Here is a 22,383-nt window from a genome sequence, read left to right as displayed (position 1 = left end):
CCTTTTCAAGTATTTATCCAATTCCCCTTTTGAAAATTATTATTGAACCTGCTTTCATCATTCTTTCAAACAGTGCATTCCAGATCATCATAACTTAATGCATAAAAAGTGGCAAGTAGCCTCCTTGATGTCAGCACTTGAGATCAGAATTGTCCATTCAGTTGACCCACGATGATCCTACCTCTGCCATGGGAAATGCTGTTACTCCACCTTTCACCAAGTGTTCCCCTACTAAAGATACATATTTCCTTTGAAAAGTAGCCACCCTCTGAGGGATCCAGGAGGTCCCAGGCCCATTCCTGCATCCTTTACATTGAAGGTCTCGTTTGGGTTAGGCAAAGGATCCACCTCACAAGGCCATCCAGAAGCCAGAGTGCAGGTCTGGCCTAGGAGTCAATGTATCAAGTTTTCAGCCTCGTTTCCTTCCTTTCCAGCCGAGACGTGTCAAAGTAACAGCAGGCATACAACAGAAAGGCAAGGAGTTTCAACCCCATTGTCTTTATCTGCACTTTAATCCTAACCAAAATATAACCACCAACTGCAAGATCCTGTGCTCCCAGCTAAAAGCCATGCACTCAAGGAGCACCTCATCTCCAGTCGGACCCTGGGATTGTGGAATTACCTCTAATGCTTTCGGAAGACTTTACTTGTCAGGAATCAACAATATCATCAAGATAACATTATCACTCTATAAAGGGCCTTTGTGTAACAGGAAGTACTGATTTCCAATGGAGAAATTTGGAATCACGTATGCTGTCATGAAGAAATTAATGTCTATAATGTTATTGGAAATGATGTTTTAAAATAGAGTTTAGTGGTGTCTGTATCTGTGTGTGTCTTAATTGGATTAAAACCAGCTAGTCTGGGTGCTTTGATGCATAGAAAGAAGTATGTTTGAAATGGTAATTAGATAAACATGGGGAAGTTTAGAAACATAGGGTGTCAAGGGGGCAATTTGTATTTTTAAATAAAGCATTCAAAAGAATGTGTTATCTTGCACCAAGCTGGAAGACTCCAAGCAATGTGCTTATTTTTTCCAGTTTACTAATAAAATTGGTGGAATCAAAGGATGTTATTGTTGTAAGAGGTAAGATTAAAAACCTAGTAATACAATGGAAATTTACATTCAAAGGAAAAGCTAGGTATAAACAGAAAGGAGTTTGTGTGTGTAAGGCAGAGACATTTAAGATCTAACCATCCTGTACACCTGCAACTGTATCTGCAAGGAGCCTCATTTTGAATTTGTAAGTTCAAATGTGCTTTGCCTGGGGTCTTTTAAAATCTATGGGCAGAATTTAGCCCTTGTCAGGCGGGCTCAGCAGGGGTGGGCGAGGGCATTCGGGAAGCCGATTGCCGCCTGTGATCGGGGCCAGACCGTGATTTTACGGTCATTTAAGGCCCGCACAGTGTGAAACACGAGCAGCAGCACTCAGCGCTGCCCGTGTGGGTGGGTGGGTGGGAATCCGAGCATGAACTTTGCGTATGCGCACAAGTGTGCTCTTGCAAATCTCCTTGAGACATGGAGCTGCCTCAGGGAGATGAAGAGTTTCCAGAAGAATATATAAAGGCTCATAAAATGTTATTAAATATATCCCTTCATGTGACCCTGTTATTAAATAAATTTTAACATTTTTATTTTTATTTTCATTTAGAAACCTTATCCTGCCCATGGGTGAGGTTTCCTTATAAGTGCAAAGGCCTCTTGGTCTTTCTGCCTGCCTGTCAACCGCAAGGTTGAATGGGCAGTGAAAAATATAAGTTAATTAAGACTTTAATGGCCTTAACAGGTCTTTTAATTGTTGACAGGCGCGCTGCCGATTCCCACGCGCGCCCGTTGACTGAAATATTGCACAACTGCGCATTGACATCAGGACGCTTACCCGATGTGAATGCAGGTCATTTTACACTTGAACGGGTCGGGTGCACACCCACCCGCTGAGATAAAAATTTTGCTCTATATGTTTTACTGTTGCCTTGACAGGGGTGTAACTGAGAGTCAGATTAATTAGGGGATTTTTGTAGTTATTATAGTAGTAATTTTGTAGACATAAGTATGTGCTTACAATTTTCTTTGTATTAATAAATGTTTAATTTAGTATTATAAAAAATCTCTTGAGACTTGGTGGTCTTATTATTACTGAATTCAAAGCCTGTATTTTGAAACATACAAAATTGCAAAAATGGGTTATGACAGTTGTTTAAAGTTTCCCTCTGGGATTTGAGCAACTCAGCCTTTACCACCGGCTGTGTCATAATAACTGCAAATAATTTGCAGCTGCTGATAGGAAAAAAGGGTCCAATGTAAATGAGAGGGGACTAGTATTTAACTTTGCCAACTGGCAAAAAAATGTATGCCTTGCAGCATACATTTTCTGTTTGATCGTTGAATTGAAATCTATTTGTTAAAGGTCCTTGATTTTCTGATGTTTTCACTTCTGTCGGGTGATGATACGTGATAGGAAAACACACGTGGTTAATTTTTCCATATAATATCTCAACTGTTTGAATGGACATGTTTTGTAGTTAGATTTTCTATTCTGTAAAACTTTTCAGGGTTTGTATTTGGAAATTTAGATGAAAGGAGATGTATGTCTTGTTGCAGAGTATGACTATTTTGAGTTCTGGGTATTAAAAAATAATAAACCAATAATTTTTGTGAGTCAACAATACGAACAAGTTGACAATAAACCATCTATACCAAGTGTCCCGGTGTTTAAGGCAATCGTATTTTACAATGCACTCAGTGTCATGGCACCACGGAAAATGCTACAATTCAGCAGGTGAAATATCATGTGAAATCCCATTTCTATAGATTGTGATTCATTATCAACATCACATGGTGAAGACTTAAAACAAAATCAAGGTGGCAAGCAGCACGTTTCCTATCTATTTCCATTATTTTTAAATGTATTTCCATCCAATGTTCTATCTCTACCTTTTAGCCTATTTCAATTCCTTCACCCAACCCCCACTAGGGCTACCTGTGCCTTGATTGTCCTGCTTTATATCCTTAATTAGAACATTCCTTAGAGAATACCACCACCTTTAACACCTCTTTATCCTTTTGTCTATGAAATCTTTTGGCAATCTCCACCTATCACTGGCCCTCTATCCAGCTCTACTTGTCCCATCCCCGCCCCCCTTAAACCAGCTTATATTTCACCTCTCTTCTATTTTTACTTAGTTCTGTTGAAGAGCCATACGGACTCGAAATGTTAACTGTGCTCCTCTCCGCAAATGCTGCCAGACCTGCTGAGTTTTTCCAGGTATTTTTATTTTTATTTTTGTTTTGGATTTCCAGCATCCGCAGTTTTTTGCTTTTATCTTAGTGATTAATTGACTGCCACTTCTCATCAAGGAATGCCTACCTTGAAGAAGTATTGCTCTTCTCTCCAACAGGATTTCGGTATCTCTCTTTTGCCTTGTTCACCTTCATTGCTTTCCATTTCTCTCTTGGTGTTTGACAAGGTGTTTATTAAAACCCACTTTCCTTCCATATTTCCTTCCTCAATGACTGCCTCCGTCTCCAACTTACCCCACGTGGATTTCAACTGAAGTTTCATCCCTCATGTTTCGAACCCACCCAGGATTACAGGTATCTCCGGGACATACAACACTCCTCGGACAGTTATTCTCATCGCATTCTGAGATCTACACTCAGTGCCATGCGCCACCATATGAACACACTCGACCTCTCCCTCCAGCAGCACCGCTGCACCCTTTTTCTAAGCTGCGTGTGCCCCCAGTTTCATTTTATTCTTCGTCTCATCTGACGCCTCAATAAGAAACTTTGTCTCTTTCTTTCAGGGCAAAGGAACACAAGCTCCAACAACTCATCGACACCAGCACCCATCCAGGACCCTCCACCCCTGCCTGTTCCTCTGTCCCCATTCCATCTTCCAATCCCAGCCCCGGCCGTGCATTCACCATACCTCCTGACCTTCCCCTCTCTAATGCTGAACGTTCAGTGCTTAGCAAAGGACTTAGTTTCATACCCTTACGTCGTCATTTCAATGAATTTCGGGCTTGGCATGATGCTAAACTTTTCTTCCGCTGTCTTCGTCTCCGTGCTCACTTATTTGGGTAGGAGTCCTCTCCCCATTCAATGGATCCTTTTACCCGCTCCCAATATTCTCCTTCCACCTGGACCCCTCCCTCTGGATTCTTACCTTCTCTTGATCTTTTCATTGAGAACTGTCGGCGTGACATTAGTCGTCTCAATTTCTCTGCTCCTCTCACCCACTCTAACCTGTCTCTCTCTGAAATTGCTGCACTCTGTTCTCTCAGGTCCAACCCTGACATTGTCATCAAACCTGCTGACAAGGGTGGTGCTATTGTTGTCTGGTGCACTGACCTCTACCTCACAGAGGTTGAGCGTCAACTCGCAGACACTTCCTCCTACCTCCCACTGGACCATGACCCCACCACTGAACATCAAGCCATTGTTTCCAGGACTGTCACTGACCTCATCTTCACTGGAGATCTTCCTTCCACAGCTTCCAACCTGATAGTTGCCCAACCTTGGATGGCCCGCTTCTACCTCCTACCCAAAATCCACAAACAGAACTGCCCTGGCAGACTGATTGTGTCAGCCTGTTCCTGCACCACGGAACTCATTTCTTGCTATCTTGACTCCATTCTCTCTCCCCTTGTCCAGTCCCTTCCCACCTATATCCGTGATTCCTCTGACATCCTACATCATATCAACAATTTCCAGTTCCCTGGCCCCTACCACCTCCTCTTCATCATCTACATCCCTCTACACCTCCATCCCCCACCGGGATGGTCTGATGGCTCTCAGCTTCTTCCTTGAACAGAGGCCCGAACAATCCCCATCCACCACTACTCTCCTCCGTCTGGCTGAACTTGTTCTCACACTGAACAATTTCTCCTTCAACTCCTCTCACTTCCTCCAAATAAAAGGTGTGGCTATGGGTACCCGCATGGGCCCCAGTTATGCCTGTCTCTTTATGGGGTATGTGGAACATTCCTTGTTCCAGTCCTACTTCGGCCCCCTCCCACAACTCTTTCTCCGGTACATCGATGATTACTTTGGTGCTGCTTCATGCTCTCATCTAGACCTGGAAAAATGTATTAATTTTGCTTCCAATTTCCACCCCTCCATCATTTTCACATGGTCCATCTCTGACACTTCCCTTCCCTTCCTTGACCTCTCTGTCTCAATCTCTGGTGATAGACTGTCCACCAGTATCCATTACAGGCTTACCGACTCCCACAGCTACCTCGACTACAGCTCCTCACACCCCGCTTCCTGTAAGGACTCCATCCCATTCTCTCAGTTCCTTCGCCTCCGTCACATCTGTTCCGATGAAGCTACCTTCAAAAACAGTTCCTCTGACATGTCTTCCTTCTTCCTTAACAGAGGTTTTCCACCCACGGTGGTTGACAGGGCCCTCAACCGTGTCTGGCCCATCTCCCGTGCATCCACCCTCACGCCTTCTCCTCCCTCCCAGAAACATGATAGGGTCCCCCTTGTCCTCACTTATCACCCCACCAGCCTCCGCATTCAAAGGGTCATCCTTCGCCATTTCCGCCAACTCCAGCACGATGCCACCACCAAACACATTTTCCCTTCACACCCCCGCCGGCATTCTGCAGGGATCGTTCCCTCTGGGACACCCTGGTCCACTCCTCCATCACCCCTTACACCTCAATCCCCTCCCACGGCACCTTCCCATGCAACCACAGAAGATGCAACACCTGCCCCTTTACTTCCCCTCTCCTCACCGTCCAAGGGCCCAAACACTCCTTTCAAGTGAAGCAGCATTTCACTTGCACTCAATTTGCTCCCAATGCGGTTTCCTCTACATTGGAGAGACCAAACGCAGGCTGGGTGACTGCTTTGCAGCACACCTTCAGTCTGTCCGCAAGCATGACCCAGGCCTCCCTGTTGCTTGCCATTTCAACACTCCACCCTGCTCTCATGCCCACATGTCTGTCCTTGGCCTGCTGCATGGCTCCAGTGAAGCTCAATGCAAACTGGAGGAACAGCACCTCATCTTCTGACTCGGCATTTTACAGCCTTCCGGACTGAATATTGAGTTCAACAATTTTAGATCATGAACTCTCTCCTCCATCCCCACCCAATTTCCGATCCCCCCTTTTTTTCCAATAATTTATATAGATTTTTCTTTTCCCACCTATTTCTATTATTTTTAAATGTATTTCCATCCATTGTTTTATCTCTACCTTTTAGCCTTTTTTGATTCCTTCACCTCACCCCACCCCCACTAGGGCTATCTGTACCTTGCTTGTCCTGCTTTCTACCCTTAATTAGCACATTCCTTAGAGAATATCACCACCTTCAACACCTCTTTGTCCTTTTGTCTATGACATCTTTTGGTTATCTCCACCTATCACTGGCCCTCTATCCATCTCTACTTAAACCAGCTTATATTTTACCTCTCTTCTACTTTTAATTAGTTCTGTTGAAGAGTCATACGGACTCGAAACGTTAATTGTGTTCCTCTCTGCAGATGCTGCCAGATCTGCTGAGTTTTTCCAGGTATTTTTATTTTTATTTTTACCAGGAAGGGTGGGTGTTTGGTTAGGTGTGACGGTGCCTACAGTACATTCGCCATGATGTTTTTTGGGGAGTTCCTGGCCTTAACCAATCTATTATCGGAAGTATGCTTTTGGACTGTGTTTCCTAATGGTGGGTTGTTTCTTGAAGACCTCCAAAGAGACAGATGGAGCACAGCAGTGGAAGTAACTGACAGCATGCTGTCTGTACCATGCCCTTATATTTAGAATATCTTACAAAGAGGTGAACGGATAACGTGAAAGAAACACAAAATCCTATGGGGAGGACTTTTCCCTCATTGGGAGGGCTCGGTGCGGGTGGTCGGGAAAATGACCGTTGTGTGCGATCGGGGCCAGACCGCGATTTCATGCTGGTGGAGCAATTAAGGCCCACCCAGAATGAAATGCGAGGTGGCAGAACTCAGTACTGCTTGTGTTGGGGGGGAGGAGAGCCAGCGTGAGATTTGCGCATGCGCTTGAGTGCGCACTTGAAAATCTCCCTGAGGCACAGAGCTGCCTCAGAGGGTTGAACAGTTTTCAAAATAAAAAATAAATGTTTCGAAAATGTTATAAAACATGTCCCCTCATGTGACTCTGTCACATGAGCAGGGACATGTCATTAATTAAATTTTTTAAATTTTATTTTATTTTTATTTGCTTCTGGAAACCTCATCCTACCCTTATTGTTAGCGGGTGCACTGCCAACTCAGGCGCACACCCACCGACCGAAATATTGCCTGAGTGTGCAATGATATCGGGACGTTCACCGGCGCCATTTTACGCTCAGTTGGGTCGGGCGGGCGCCCGTCCACCGAGCTAAAAATTCTCCCATGAGTTTAAATCATGGGTAGAATTTTCTGGCTGACGTGTGGGTGGCGGAGACTGCACGTCAGCACGTAAAATGTCGCGTGAGCGTGCCAACGTCAGCGCGCACGATATTTCAGTGGGCAGGCGCGCTCGGTTCGCTCGCCATTAATTGAAGGGCTCGTTAAGGCCCTTAACTTGCCAATTGTGTACGATTCTGAGGGCCCCTTGTGAGCTTCAGACGCGGTCTATGCCTCTGGCTCTTTCCAGGACTTGGTGTGTGATCTTTGCAGTGTCTCCCGATCAGCTGTACAAACTTTTGTCAAGCAGGTTACAGATGCTCTGTTCAGATGGGTATTGGCCTTCATCCACTTCCGCTGCAGCCAGGCAAGATAGGCACAGCGAGCCAGAGGCTTCACAGCCATTGCTGGCTTCCACCGTGTCCAGGGTGCTATAGACTGTACACATGTGGCCATCAAGGTGCCAGCAGGTGAGCCCGGTGCCTTCATCAACAGGAAGGGCTTCCACTCCATGAATGTGCAGACAGTGTGTGACCTCAGGATCCAGATTCTACAAGTCTATGCAAGGTACCCAGGCAGCTCCCATGATGCCTACATCCTCACACGCTCCCAGGTGCCGGGGTTCTTCAGTGCTCCGGCTCGGCTGGATGATTGGCTGCTGGGTGATAAGGGCTATCCCCTGCGAAACTGGCTCATGACACCACTACGCCGTCCAAGAACAGAAGCTGAACAGCGGTACAATAGGAGTCAGGGCACCACAGGGCTGTGATGGAGAGAGCCGTCGGTCTTCTCAAGATGCGCTTTCTGTTGCCTGGACCACTCAGGGGGCACACTCCAGTACCCCCCAGATCGTGTCTCTCTGATCGTGGTAGTCTGCTGCGCCCTGCACAATCTTGCGCTGGAAAGGGGAGACGCAGTTGATGATGAAGACCTTGACGCAGTGGATGAGGCTACACGTGATGAATCCAGCAGTGGCTCAGAGGATGAGGAAGCACAGGGCGATGATGAGGGGCACAACGACAACTCGCGTTTACACCAAGGAGGCAGGAACACCCGGGATAATTTAATCCAACAAACCTTCAGCTAGCTCCACACACATGGATCAGCAGGACCAGCATTGCCTGGAACTTCCACAAGTGGCACTTAGGTCCTACATCTTCCACCTAATCAGCTGCATATAAGGCCTTAGTACAGAAACATCAATGTCCACTCAAGCACGCATGATAATTATGTGAAAAGAAAAAAGCACCACAATGAAAAGACCCTCAGCCATGGTAACAAAGGTGGACTTTATTGTGTCCAAAATTAAAGCCCACATGATTATTTCACAATGACAGAAAAATGGGTCCCTATTCTAAGGCTAACACAAGATCACCAGTGACATACCTGGGGAGTGCCTAAGGTGCCTTATACTAAAGTTTGTGGGTGCTACATCTATGTGCCGCCTCATCGCTCAGAGTGGCTTGTGAGACAGCCTGATGACTCTGCTGTCCTATTGGCCTAGATGATCTTGGTGGGCGTCCTTTGGCTCCACCTGGGAGGGAGTGGCCAGTTCCTGAACTGGCACCTCCCCAGTTGTCGCAGCCTCAACAGAAGCAATGTTGACTGGCAGAGGAGCGGAGGAGCTGCTGCCCTCATCCGGAGCACCATGAGAGGAGCTTGCAGCAATGGCAGGCAGCTGCTGCGCCGACATGAGGTCCATTTCGACCTCCCCACTCACCGCAGATGCATGGGCACCGAGTGCTGGTGCTTGGTGTCCACAACGTCTCCCACATTGGAAAACACCACCTGTGGCCAGTACCGCTGTGAGGGCTTGCAGGTCAGAGCGTATCCCAATCATATTTTGATCCATTTGGTGGACGCCCCTCTCTATGAGAGTCGCCAATCTCTCATTGAAGGAAACCTGAAGCTCTGCCCTGAGGGCGGATTCTTCACGTGCACTCTGCCTAGACCCCTCCGTCGCAGAGAGCAACTGAACCATTCCCTCATGCAACCCTGCCAGATGCAAACGCACTTCCTGCTGCCTGTCCTGCAGCAGCTGCAATGGGGACAACTCCAGAGGCAGGTCATCAGTGCTGGACTCAGCATGTGCCTCGTCCCATGCAGCCCTCCAGCTGCTGAAGCCATCAGCACTCTCTGTCCCTACCATCTCCTCCAGCGATCGTGATGTGCCCTCTCCACTGTGACCTGGGACACTAGCTGATGGTAAAGCCGTGTGTGTCTGCAATGGTGCCTGGCTGGCTGAAATGATGTGCCGCAAGTTGCACATGTTGCCCCTCAGATGTGGAGGGGGGGCTGCACTGCGGACATGTGGGTCGCTCTGGTGGTGATGCTGAAATTAACAACAAGGACGGTGCATCAGTTAGCATGCATTCACTTCAACCTTTCATCCCTTTCCCCCCCCACCACCCTCATAAGTTGCTCACCCTTAAAGACCCTAAGGAGAAGAACATTGGTGAGGTGGAAATGAGTCAAGACGGGCCCAAATCATTAAACGCACATGCAGACAGGCTGGTCAGATGGCCTCATGAATTCCACGTGGCTTGTTGTGAACCAGAGGAGTGGGAAGAGTGCAGAGGTACCTGATGTGGATGCATTGTTGCCTGGAAATTTGCGGGGCTGAGGAAACATCTCAATCAGTTGTGTCATTTTCTGCCAAACACAGGAGATTGAGAGGTCATATTATTACCCTTCATTCTGTAAGGAGGGGCATAGACCGGGTGTCCAGAAGGCAACATTTCCCCTTGGCGCAGGATGAGTAACGTGGTGGCATTTATCTAAGTTGAGTGCCATGAGGTTCACAGCTGAGGTGCGGAGGACCTTCTGGACAGAGTAATGTGGGGCGCACTGGCTGAAAGGCTGCAGGAGGTCCCAAACCCCCGAAAATGGAATAAGTCTTTGGCTGTGCAGCAGCGATCCAATGGCATGTTATACCATGGTGATAGTGGTCACATTGGAAGGTGGTGGAGACGCTATTGCTCAAGGGGACGAGGGTCCCTTCTGTATGACCCAGACGTCAGAATGTCTCAGTCTGTAAATGAGCATTGTTGCAGCATTAATGATTGCAGCAACCATCAGTGGTTTGGGTGGTAGACAGACAGAGTGGATGGGACTGTGTACCTGCCCACTGGACCCCAGCCTCGCCGCCCCCGGCCGCCCTGTCCTCCTGCCTCCTGCCCAGCTCCATGGCCTGCTCCTCGAATGGGGTGAGTCGCTGGAGGAGGGCACACCCACCTCCAGTCTTCAGGTGCTCCCGGGCATTGTGGTTACTTTTTGCCTGCAAAACACATAAGAGAATTTATTGGGGCAGGTCACTCATGTACACGGCACGCGCACGCCGCACCCCAACCACAGCGGGCCATCTGAGGCCTCCAGCGGCTCCTGTCCACACTACTAGTGATGAGTCCCCAGAAGATAGTACGGCTGGTCACAAACCCCTCCCCCAACGGTCCCTATGGACATATTCGGCATCCATCACTTTGAATAGCACACGGGTCCTAGTGCCCACGGAAAGGAGAATCAAATAGGTGCGGCGCCGATGCTAGCAGATGTGACTTGCCCAAAAGACATTGAGGCACCCCTTGGACCATCTCATTACCATCAATATGATGTGTTGGAGTTCTGAGTATGTGTCTACCTGCCTCCCCTGCAGCTTGCCCCCAAACTACTCAAATGCCACAGAAACCAACATAAGCTGCAGGGAAAGCCCTTCTTCTCCTCAACCACTAAGGCTGATGTAAGCATTGTCAGTACCCATTTGCCCACCCAGCGTGCGACAGACGCCCTATGCAGTAACGACAGCAATACGTGGTGGGGGTTGGGGGATCAAAGGCTAAGGCTGCCTTCTGGGTCAAATGGCCAAGACAGACATGGTACTCACCCGTCCGGAGCGCAGCAAATCATTGAAGCATTTCCTGCACTGTGTGCCAGTGCGCTGGACGTCATCATGGGCACTTACAGCCTCACCCACCTCCTCCCACGCCTGGCTGGTGACACGGGGGGTTCCTCCTCCTCAGGATACAGAATCTGAAGCCGGTTTCCCACCTCTTGCAGGAGGACAGCAAGGCATGCATCCGAAAATCTGGGGGCACAGTGGCCCCCCGCCGGCCTCTCCTGCAGCCTGCCCCCTCCTCCTCCACCTCCTTTTCTGCCCTCAATGCAACATTCCTTGATCTCTGAGTGGCCATGGTGTGCTGCTTCAAGCAGGCTGCCCGGCCACTCTTTATACAGGCTGCTGGCTCCCCATTGGAACCGGCAGTCTGAGGCCGCCCGCCCCCATGACTATTTTCCCGTTCTCCGTGGGAATTGCAGTGCCGCGGTGTGGGCCTTAATTGGCCCGCCCGTGGAAAATCACTGCGCGGCCCGTTTCACCAGCGGCAATCGGCCACCCGCCTGCTGGTGAGTTGGTCGGGCCCGCCTGACCGACGAACGTAAAATTCTGGCCCATGAGCGCAAGTGCATTTATGTGAAATCCTTTTGTTCACTATGGTGGGCGAATGCCTTTGTTAAAATAGCAGGCAGAAGGGTTTAATTTAAATTCATTAACACCTTCATTACTAATATTGCGCTGTGTTATTCCCAATTTCAATCCCAAAGTGTACCTGAATCTTTATTGTAAAGGCAACATTTGCTCAAGCGCTGTAGTGCAATACTCAGATTTTAAGGACTTACCTCCTAACTTAAGTCTTTTGTTTGCCCTATTTTACTGTCTGTGGCCTTTAGCATTTCCAAATCAGCAGCTGCATCAATCTTATGCACAGTAATGCAAAATTTGGCAAGTTTTCTTGTAACAATAACCTATAGAGAAAAACAAAATAAACAAAAGCACTGTCTTTACATTCTGTACTGTGGTGAAAGTATTGGAAAATTCTTTCAAATAATTCAGTCTGATGAACCTCAAGGAGGGGAAAAGTAGACCATGGTAATTGAGAAATTAGCCTTGGAAGCATGAGTGTGATCCAATTGTGTTAGTGGTTCCCGTTCTTGTCCCAAAAAGACTTTGCAGTGGAGTGAACATTTCAAAGGGAGCCTCTGTACTTCTCGCTGCTGATCTGTAAACCATCCTTGTATATATTTAATTCCACATTGAAGGGTATTTAGGGTTTTAAAATGTGCATGCTGTATGCTATATATGGAACCTGATATCTTTGAGGTGTGCTGAATGATTCATCAGGGTAGATCAGCACAATATCACGTAAATATAATATCGCTTAAAAAAAATCTGAAAAGGCTAAGGAACTCAATGCCACCATTTCATATTACAGCATACAACAATTTTTGTGGTAAGTTTTGATTGAACATGATTTCCACAGTCAGTATTCAGTTTCCTCAGTGACCCTTTAAAAAACACTGAATAAAATATTGAGCCTGCCCATTCAGAATCTATTTAGTAAACCAACAAAAGCTCACTCAGGCTTTCTGAACAGGCTCAGCTCTGCTTTTACCTTTGGTAGCAGCTATTCTGCAATTACTTTTAAATGCATTCTTTCCGTAATTTATTTTAAGTTTTCATAAATTTAAATTTAATATCTAATCCTCGAAACTACCCCCCCACCTCCCCACCATCCCCCCCACCAACCACCCACCCCACCCCCCCACCCCACCCCACCCCTCCTCCCGCCCCCCCCCCCCCCCCCCTCCCCCGCCCAACTACCCAAACATACAATCCATGAACAGCATTGTGCAAGGCACTGGTGCCGCATAATCTATGAATAACATTCAGGGCTGTAAACTGAGAGTTTCACGTCTTAATTCCTCATGCATGAAAATATTGAAAGCCCTGTTTACACTGCAGCTTTAGGTTTGCATTTATTTGTAGCCTATCTGCAGGAACATGTCATATGGAAACATGGCCAGTGTTGAGGTGAGGTAGGTGAGTGTGGACAGCAGTGAAACTGTACCCAGCCAAACTCAGGACTTTTCCAGAAGCAAACAGTCAAAGAGAAACAGATTTTTTTTGAACCTAACTATGTGAATGTTATTAATATTTAATGTACACTAAAAAAAGTTTTCTTTTTTGTTAAAATATACAGAAATATGCACCCAAACACAGCTGGAAGATTTTTTCTTCATTTTACAAGGGAAGATGGTGTTTATTTGCCACAATGATTTTTAATGAACTACTCAGTATTTAATGCATTCTTGATATTGTTTTTCTCCTTATTTAGCAGTTAAGCATTCTTTTAATAAAAAGCAATATATGTATGTTAATTGTTATATCCTTTAGTTAAAAAGAATAAGCTTCACATATGTGTGTCAACTTTTAGAAAGCCAATAAAGAATTCCACAGTCAGCAGCTAGTCATTGGTCTGTTAGAGGCATGGCAGAGAAACAAAAGTAAGAATGGAAATGTATTAGAGTCATGAATAGGAGGTGGCAAAATATAGCATGCTGGAATAGCACTTGTTTGTCAAGAGATAATAGCAAAATGAATAATGATTAATGGTGTTTGTAATGATGGGAATGTGTGACTGTAATGTGTAACAACTAAAGTAGGTTGGGGCTAAATTGGCCTAATGCTTGGAAATAGGGTCTCCAAGATGTGTGCACACACTTCCGTTGGGAGGTGTGCAGATAACCATCTTGGTAAAGGAGTTTGCTTGCCCAAGCCTAATATGCACAGCAGGCAGAATATGTCAATCAATGTGCAACACTGATTTGATGCCAGCACTACCTTTTTCAAAACACACACTCCAGATAACATGCTGTCTTGACCTCACAAGGCTAACACAACATTAAATGAAATGATGGATCCTCCATCAGTGCTTTTAAAGGGATTATAGACAACTTCAAGTTTGTTACTGGGTTATTTCTTCTGGCTGTTGGTGTAATTCTACATGTTTTTGGAGGTTTTCTATACTTGTTTAAAGTTTGAATAATCCACAAGGTGTATTCTGGCTGATGCTGAAGCACCATTCATTGAAAAGCTTATGCTGAAAGAAGTTGCTTCAGACATAGTAGCCAAGTGAGACGTCCAGTGAGAATTGAGCATGATTGGGAGAATTAAAAGGGGTCACTCAGAGCACAACAAATTGATCTCTTTGAAACATATAAGATTCTGAATGGGCTTGGCAGGGTAAATGCTGCAAAGCTTTATTCCCTGGCTGGAGAATTTGGGGCATAGTCTCAGGATAAGGATTCAGCCATTTAGGGCTGAGAGGAGGAGAAATTTCTTCACTCCAAAGGTTGTGAATCTTTGGAATTTTCCACCCCAGAGGACAGTGGATGCTTAGTTGCTGATCATATTTAAGGCTGAGTTCAATAGATTTTTGGACTCTAAGCGAATCAAGGAATATGGGGATCAGGTGAGAAAGTGGAGTTGAGGTCGAAGATCAACCATAATCTTATTGAATGGTGGAGCAAGCTCAATGGGCCATGTGGTCTCCTCTGCTTCTAGTTCTTATGCTCAGATCTTAATCTCTTGTAGTGGCATTGGTTGGGGAGAACATATTGACCAAGACGCCAGCCCCTCGCTGCTCTTTGAAGTTGTGTCATGGGATCTTTTATGTTCACCTGAGAGGCCAGATGGGGCCTCAGTTTGACATCTCTGAAAGATGGCTCCTCTGACAGGGCAGCATTCCCTCAGTAATGACACTTAAGTGTCAGCCTGGATTATGCACTCAAGTCCCTGGAATGAGACTTGAACATCAAACTTCTGACTCGGAGGTGAAAGTGCCACCAACTAAGCCATGACTGGCATCTCATGAACAAATAAGTCATGGAGCATTGAAATCAGCATCGAAAGTGATGAGATCTAATATCAAACCAAATATTATGGTATTTGCTCTTCATAATACTGGAGGCAAATTTCTATTAGAAGAATGAAATTAGTATTTTTCCCACTTTTTAAGCTCAGAAAGGACTTTGGAAATATTATCCCAGTGGAAATGTATTATTTATTTCCTGAATATCTCAGAAATCTTATTGCAAATTGAATGGGCATAATTTTATGGCTGACACACGGGCGGCGGAGCCTGCACGTCAGCGCTTAAAATGTCATGCACTGATGTCACACTAGCGTTCTGACGTCAGCGTGCGGCATCGCGATATTTAGGTGGGCGGGTGCGCTATGAAGCGTGATGCGCACCCGCCATTAATTAAAGGCTTTGTTAATACCCTTAACTCGGCAATTGAAGCTGATTTTGAGGAGGCCGTGCAATCTTCACCTCAGCGCACTGGCCCAACGGGCAGGTGGGTAAGTGATTTTTTAACAAACCTCATCAATGGGCAGGATATGTGGGCTCAGAGGTGTTGTTAATGTTTTATCTGAAGTATTTATTGCAGAAAGTGTTTTAAACTTGCCTGTGTGATTGTTACCAGTTCAGATCGATTTGCAATAGCTTTCTCTGTACTTTGAAGCTTCAGCTCAGCACTCTGCAGACAGTAATCTTTATCAGGCCTGCAGCTTTCCGTAAGCCTCCATTTAGCCTGGGTATGGGTTCTGACATCTCCACTGGAGGCAGCTCCTCTGAGGAGGAAGAGAAGGATAGAAGGAGGAGGCCAGGAGTGGACAATCAGCTTCCAGGGGAGCCATCTTTGGGAGGCCAGGCGCAGGTACAAGGGGCGCAGGGCCAAGAGGTTGCCCATGGTGGAAGGGGCCGCAGAAGATGCCACTATCCTACTGCCAGGGTATACAGGCGGCAAAGCAGCTACCTCAATGTGTCTGAGGTGCAGTGCCAAAGGAGGCTCCATCTGTCAAGGGAGACAGTCAACTATATCTGTCAGATGATTGGCTGTAAGATCTCCCCTAACTGTGTGGGAGGACACCCCATGTCAGTGGCTCTGAAGGTCACAGTTGCCCTCAACTTCTATGCATCGGGCTCCTTCCAGGGCTCAGTGGGTGATCTTTACGGTGTCTCTCAATCAGCTGTATGCACTTGTGTCAAGCAGGTTACAGATACTCTGTTCAGATGGGCATTGACCTTCGTCTCCTTCCGCTGCAACCAGGCAAGTCAGGCACAGCGAGCCAGAGGCTTCGCGGCCATTGCTGGCTTCCCCCACATCCAGGGTGTTATAGACTGTACACATGTGGCCATCAAGGCGCCAGCAGGTGAACCTGGTGCCTTTGACAAAAGGAAGGGCTTCCACTCCATGAACGTGCAGATAGTGCGTGACCACAGGATGCAGATTCTACAAGTCTGTGCAAGGTACCCAGGCAGCTTCCACAACACTTACATCTTCGGACACTCCCAGGTGCCGGCTCTCTTCAGTGCTCTAGCTTGGCTGGATGGTTGGCTGGTGGGTGACAAGAGCCTTATCGGATGCAACGTCACTGGCAGGGGGGTGAAAGAGCTGCTGCCCTCATCCGGAGTGCCCTCAGAGGAGCTCGCAGTGACGACAGGCAGCTGCTGTGCCAACGTGAAGTCACATTGGACCTCCCTGCTCACCGCAGATGCATGGGCACCGAGCTGGGACACTTGGTGCCCAGAACATCTCCCACATTGGGAATGACCACCTGTGGCCATTAGCGCTGTGAGGGCTTGCAGGTCAGAGCGTAACCTAATCAGAAGATTCTCAATCCGATTGAAGCCCCTCTCCATGAGAGTCGCCAATCTCTCAATGGAGGAAGGCTGAAGCTCTGTCCTGAGGTTCATGCCTATACTGACAATCTGCTTGGAATCCTCCACCACAGAGACCAAGTGAAGCACACCCTCATGCAACCCTGCCAGATGCTCCTGCAGCTGCTGCATTGCTGACATCTCCAGAGACACATCATCACTGCCGGACTCAGCATGTGCCTGGTCTCCTGCAGTCCTCCGGCTGCTGGCGCCATCGGCACTCTCTGTTATCTCCTCCAGCGATTGTGAAGTGCCCTCTCCACTGTGCCCTGGGACACTAGCCGATGTTATGTACCCCACTGAAGTGTTTGTTGCTGCACTGGTGCCTGGCTGGCTGAAATGATGTGCTGCAAGTTGCAAGTCTTGGCCCTCAGGTGTGGGTGGGTTGGGGGGTGGGGGGCGGGTGGGGGCTCTGGACATGTTGGGGGCAGCCATGCGGTGGTGAAGCTGAAATTAACAACAAGGACAGTGTATCAGTTGGCGTTCAGTCAGTAACACAATTCATCCCTTTCCCCTCAGTCTCATAAGTTGCTCACCCTTCAAGAACCTAAGGAGACGAACATTGGTGGGGTGGTAAATAGTCAAATGGAGGCCCAAACATTAGACGCGCATAGAGACAGGCTGATCAGATGGCCTAAGGAATGCCACATGGAATGTTATGTGGATAAGTGTTCGGTTAAGCACTTGGGCAAGACAAGCAAGATATGGGAATACATGAGTAATGGTAGGACCATGGGAAGTCACGACAATTATAGGGACCTTGCTGGGCAGCCCCATTAAGGTAGCAGAACGGGAACATAAGGTGCTTAACAAGGTCGAAGCCAGACTTGCCTTTATTAGCCAAGGAATACAATGTAGGAAAAGGGAGGTCATGTTACAAGTGCAGAAAACGCTGTCGAGGCCGCATCTACACTTCTGCGTTCAGTTGTGACATGTGCTTCATGGGAGGGATGGCATTGGAGTGGGGAGAGTGCAGAGGTTCCTGACCTGGATGCATGCTGGCCTGGAGAGTTGGAGTTATGAGGAAACATTGCATACACTTGTGACATTTGCCGTGGAGCACAGGAGATTGACAGGTCACATTATTGACCTTCATACCATTATGAGGGGCATAGAATGGGTGGACAGAAGGCAACATTTCCCCTTGGCGCAGAGATGACTAACGTGGTGGCATTTATTTAAGTTGAGTGCCATGAGGTTGTCAGGTGAGGTGCTGAGGACCTTTTGGACAGAATAATCTGGGACACACTGGCTGAAAGGGTGGTGGAGGTACAAACCCTCCTAAGATGCAAGAAATCTTTGGATGTGCAGCAACGATGCCAGGGCATGTTAGGCCATGGGGATAGTGATCACAAATGAGATAAGGCGACTTTGGAAGGTGCTAGAGACGTGCATCCTGAAGGGGCTGAGCGACATTTGTGTGTGACCCACACGTCTGTCTTTATCAGTCTGTGAATGAGCAGTGTTGCTGCATTAACGATTGCAGCAACCATCAGTGTTTTGGATGGTGGGGAGACAGAGTGGATGGGACTGTGGACCTCAAATACCTGGCCGCTGCACCCCAGCCTCCCCAACACCTGCTGACCTGACCGCCTGCCTCCTCCCCAGCTCCATGGCCTGCTCCTCATTGGTGGTGAGGTGCTGCAGCAGAGCATGCCCGCCACCAGTCTGCTATCACTCCCTCATATTGTGCTCAGTTTTTGCCTGCAGAACAGAGAAGAGGATTTATTGGGGCTGATTGCTCATGTACTCTGCACAAGCACGCCACACCCCAACAATAGTGGCCCCTCTGAGGCCTCCAGCAGCTCCTGTCCACACTACTGCTGATCAGTTCCCAGAAGATAGTACAGCTGGTCCCAACCCCCTCCCACAAATGGCCACCTAGGACACATTCGATATCCATCACTTTGAATAACACACGGGTATTAGCGCCCATGGCAAGGAGGTGCAACTAGGTGCGGCGCCAAGACCAGCAGGTGGCTCTTGGCCATGACACCTTAAGGCTCCCCTTCCACCATCTCATTACCAGCAATAAGATATGTGTTGGAGTTCTGAGTATGTGTCTAGCTGCCTCCCCTGCAGGTTGCCCCCAGACTACTCAAATGCAACAAACACCAACATATGTTGTGGGGAGAACCCATCTTCTCCTCAACCACTAAGGCTGATGTAAGCATGGTCACTATCTGTTTGCCACCCAGCGTGCACCAGATGCCCAATGCAGTAACGACACTAAGACATGGGGGAGGTGGGGGGGGGGGGGGGGGGGGGGGGGGGGGGGGGGGGTGGTGGTGGTGGCTCAAAGGCTAAGGCTACCTGCTGGGTTAAATGGCCAAGGCTGACATGGTACTCACTCTTCCAGAGCGCAACAAATCATTGAAACGCTTGCGGCACTGCGTTCCGATGCGTCGCACATCGTCATGGGCACTTACAGCCACCACCACCTCCTCCCACGCCTGCCTGGTAACGTGGGGGGCCCTCCTCCTCCCATCCTCTGAGTACAAAATATCCTGACGTCTGGACACCTCTTGGAAGAGGCTAGCAAGGCAGGCATCTGAGAACCGAGGGGCACGGTGGCCTATCCAGCAGCCTGCCCCCCTCCTCCTCCTGTGCCCTGAAACCAACGTGTCCATCTCTGTGAAAGGCCATGGTGAACAGCCTCAAGGAGGCTGCCTGGCTGCTCTTTATACAGACCGCTGGTTCCCCATTGGAACCGGCAATCTGAACATGCCTGCCGCCGATTTGATTTTCCCGTTGTACACAGGAATCGCAAACCCGCTGGGTGGGCCTTAATTGGCCTGCCCACGCAAAATGGCGGTGGGGCCTGTTTCAGCGGCGGCGATCAGCTGCCTGCCCACCGAGTCGGTTGGGCCCACCCGCCTGTCAAGGGCAAAATTCAGCCCAAGGTGTTTACATTTACTGTAATGTTTTATTTCAAACACTCACGCTAATTTCTTTTAATGAAAATTAAGGCCAGAATCTTCGGGGGCGGGGCCTGATCGCCAACACGTAAAACGACGCATAGTGACATCAAGCATGCGTCCTGATGTCAACGCGTATCATTCACTTGAGTTGGCGCGCGCGCACTGGAGTCTGTGGCACACCCGCCGAACTGTTAAAGGCCTCTTAAGGCCATTTAAACAGCAATTAAACTAATTAACTGAGCTGCCCGTCCAATCTTAAGAGCCCAGGTGGCCTTTGCATTTATCATGAAGCCTCATCTTTGGGCAGGATGAGGTTGCATGAAGGTTTTTAAAGTTTAACAAAAATTTTTAATGAAATTCATAGACATGTCCCAACTCATGTGACACTGTCTTAAAAATTTCTTTTTCTTTATTAAAATTTTCAAAAATCAAATTAATCTCCCTGAGGCAGCTCTGCGCCGCAGAGAGATTTCTGTCCTCTTTTCCGCCCAAGCGTTTTGCCCTCGACTCAGCCTACTCCCCCTGCCCGCACAGGGAGTGCCCAGCATCTGGGAGCGCGTCACACTGGAAAAATGGCGGCGTGCAGCCGATCACGGGCAGCAATTGGCTATGCACCCGCCTGCGCCTGCTTCCGTCCAACCCCCCTTGACAAGGAGAAAATTCTCCCCAAAGTCTTTTCTCATTACATTCAAATCCGAAACACAAGGTGAAGTTATATTGTTCTGTAAAAAGTAATGTAATGTTGATTACCACTGGTATTTTCCCACACAAGTGCAATACAAAATGTGCCACAAATGTCTGACTGCTGGAGATCCTTTCCAGGGACTAGGAATGAACGTGTATGAAGTTGCCACCAGTGGTTGCCCCATTGCAACACTGTTCTCTGTAGGAGTCCTGACAAAACAATTAAGATAATGGGCGGAATCGTCCTAAATTTCCCCAAATTTGCACTAAGTGCGGTAATGGGCAGGTAAACCTGTTGGCCGCAGTGACGGGTTTTCACGCTGGATTGTCCCAATCCTGCCTCTTATTTATGCACTCCTGGGAAACATGCCAGTTCCATGGCGGGTGGGCCCTCATTCACCCACCTGCCATCACCTCGCCGCTGCATCACGCCGGGTGCCATGTTTAAAGTTCAGCTGCAAGCTCACATCTCAGTGCTTCCAGACCACCACTGCTGCACGGAAAACATGGCCCTGAAACTGAAGAAGACTGCAGTCCCTAGGTTCAGTGGCACATGTTTTCCCTCGAGTGACTTTTGGATGCTGTGGAAGCCCTCCACCTCCAGGATGTCCTCTACCCCCGCTCTCGCTGCAGGATGGGCAGCAACAGCACTAACCGGCCTGGGAGGTGGTGGCAGTGGTGGTCAGCACCAAAGCTCTTCAAAAGAGGACAGCCACCCAGTGCTGTAAGAGGATGAATGATCTCCTTCATTCCACCAGGGTAAGTCACTCTTCTCAACACTCTCAACTCACACACTCACAAACCCATCACACATACACAGGGTCCTCAGTCACTGCCAGTTCAAAGGACATCACCATTCACTCTCTCACGCACACCGTCATTATCCTCATCCCTTCCATGGGACCACTCAACACCCACACAGGCCAGGCTTACTTATCATCTGGCCTAGCAGGCGTCCTGCTTACACTTTCCCCATCTCTATTCGTGCAGGACAAGTTGGCACACAAAAAGAGGGAGAGGTCACAGATCAGTGGCAGAATGCCCAAAATCAAGGTCCTCATGGACTTTGAAAACAGAGCCGTCCAGCTGTCCGGTGAGGATCTGGACCAGTCCTGTGCTGATGGTGAGCTCGGTGCTGCACTACTAAGTGAGGGTCCAGCAGTGCAACAGGCCAGACAGGAGTCAGACATTCTCAGAGGCTATGTGAAGATTTATGAAGTGTCCTCAATCCATGCCGTCATCATTCTCCTGCAATCGAGCCACATCTCCATGACTGGAGCATTCTCACAGAGGGTATTTGTGCTGCCATAAGCCAGACTGGAGTCATTCAGAAATGCAATGTGAGGAAATATGGATTCACCTCACTGCATGTCGTCATCATCCTCCACAAATCTAGCAGCTATGAGGGCCTCCCAAGGGCCTCATCTAGCCACTGCAAGGTCTTCATCCCCGTCATCATCGACTCCGAGGACCTCCTCACCCTCATCCCCATTGGCGTCCTCCTTACTGGAGGAGACATGCAGGTCCTCCATCTCCTCCTCAGCCAGCTGCTCTCCCCGTTGGAGTGCCAGGTTGTAAAGGGCGCAGCAGACGAGGACAATGCGTGACACCCTCTGTGGACTGTATTGCAGGGCTCCACTAGACCGGTCCAGGCACCAGAACCTCATCTTCAGCATCCCGATGGTCTGCTACACAGAGTGTAAGCTGCATCATGAGCCTCATTATACTTTCGCTGTGCTGCAGTCTGAGGCCCTGGAAGGGTGTCATCAGCCCCAGCCTCTGCGGGTAGCCCTTAACCCTGAGCAGCGATCCCAGCAGCTTCTGTGGACCCTGGAAGACTCTAGGGATCTATGA

At 48.3% G+C, this 22,383-nt stretch overlaps 1 protein-coding gene across 3 annotated transcripts in view; it reads right to left on the bottom strand.

The window, feature by feature from the left end:
- The window catches only part of myom2b (myomesin 2b), a 181,008-nt gene that overhangs the window by 10,800 nt on the left and 147,825 nt on the right, over window positions 1-22,383 (bottom strand). For 2 of the 3 annotated variants that reach the window (XM_041187577.1, XM_041187578.1), the window contains one exon: window positions 12,039-12,164. The exons of the other annotated variant lie outside the window; for it this stretch is intronic. In XM_041187577.1, coding sequence (XP_041043511.1) covers window positions 12,042-12,164 — 123 coding nt within the window. In that variant the 3' untranslated portion in view covers window positions 12,039-12,041. The remainder of the gene's footprint in view (window positions 1-12,038; window positions 12,165-22,383) is intronic. 3 annotated transcript variants of the gene reach the window in all.

The sequence above is a fragment of the Carcharodon carcharias genome, chromosome 5 (genome assembly GCF_017639515.1).
Source record: "Carcharodon carcharias isolate sCarCar2 chromosome 5, sCarCar2.pri, whole genome shotgun sequence".
Classification (NCBI taxonomy): domain Eukaryota; kingdom Metazoa; phylum Chordata; class Chondrichthyes; order Lamniformes; family Lamnidae; genus Carcharodon; species Carcharodon carcharias.
Note: the sequence above shows the minus strand (reverse complement) of the source record. Positions and strands in the feature narration are given on the sequence as shown.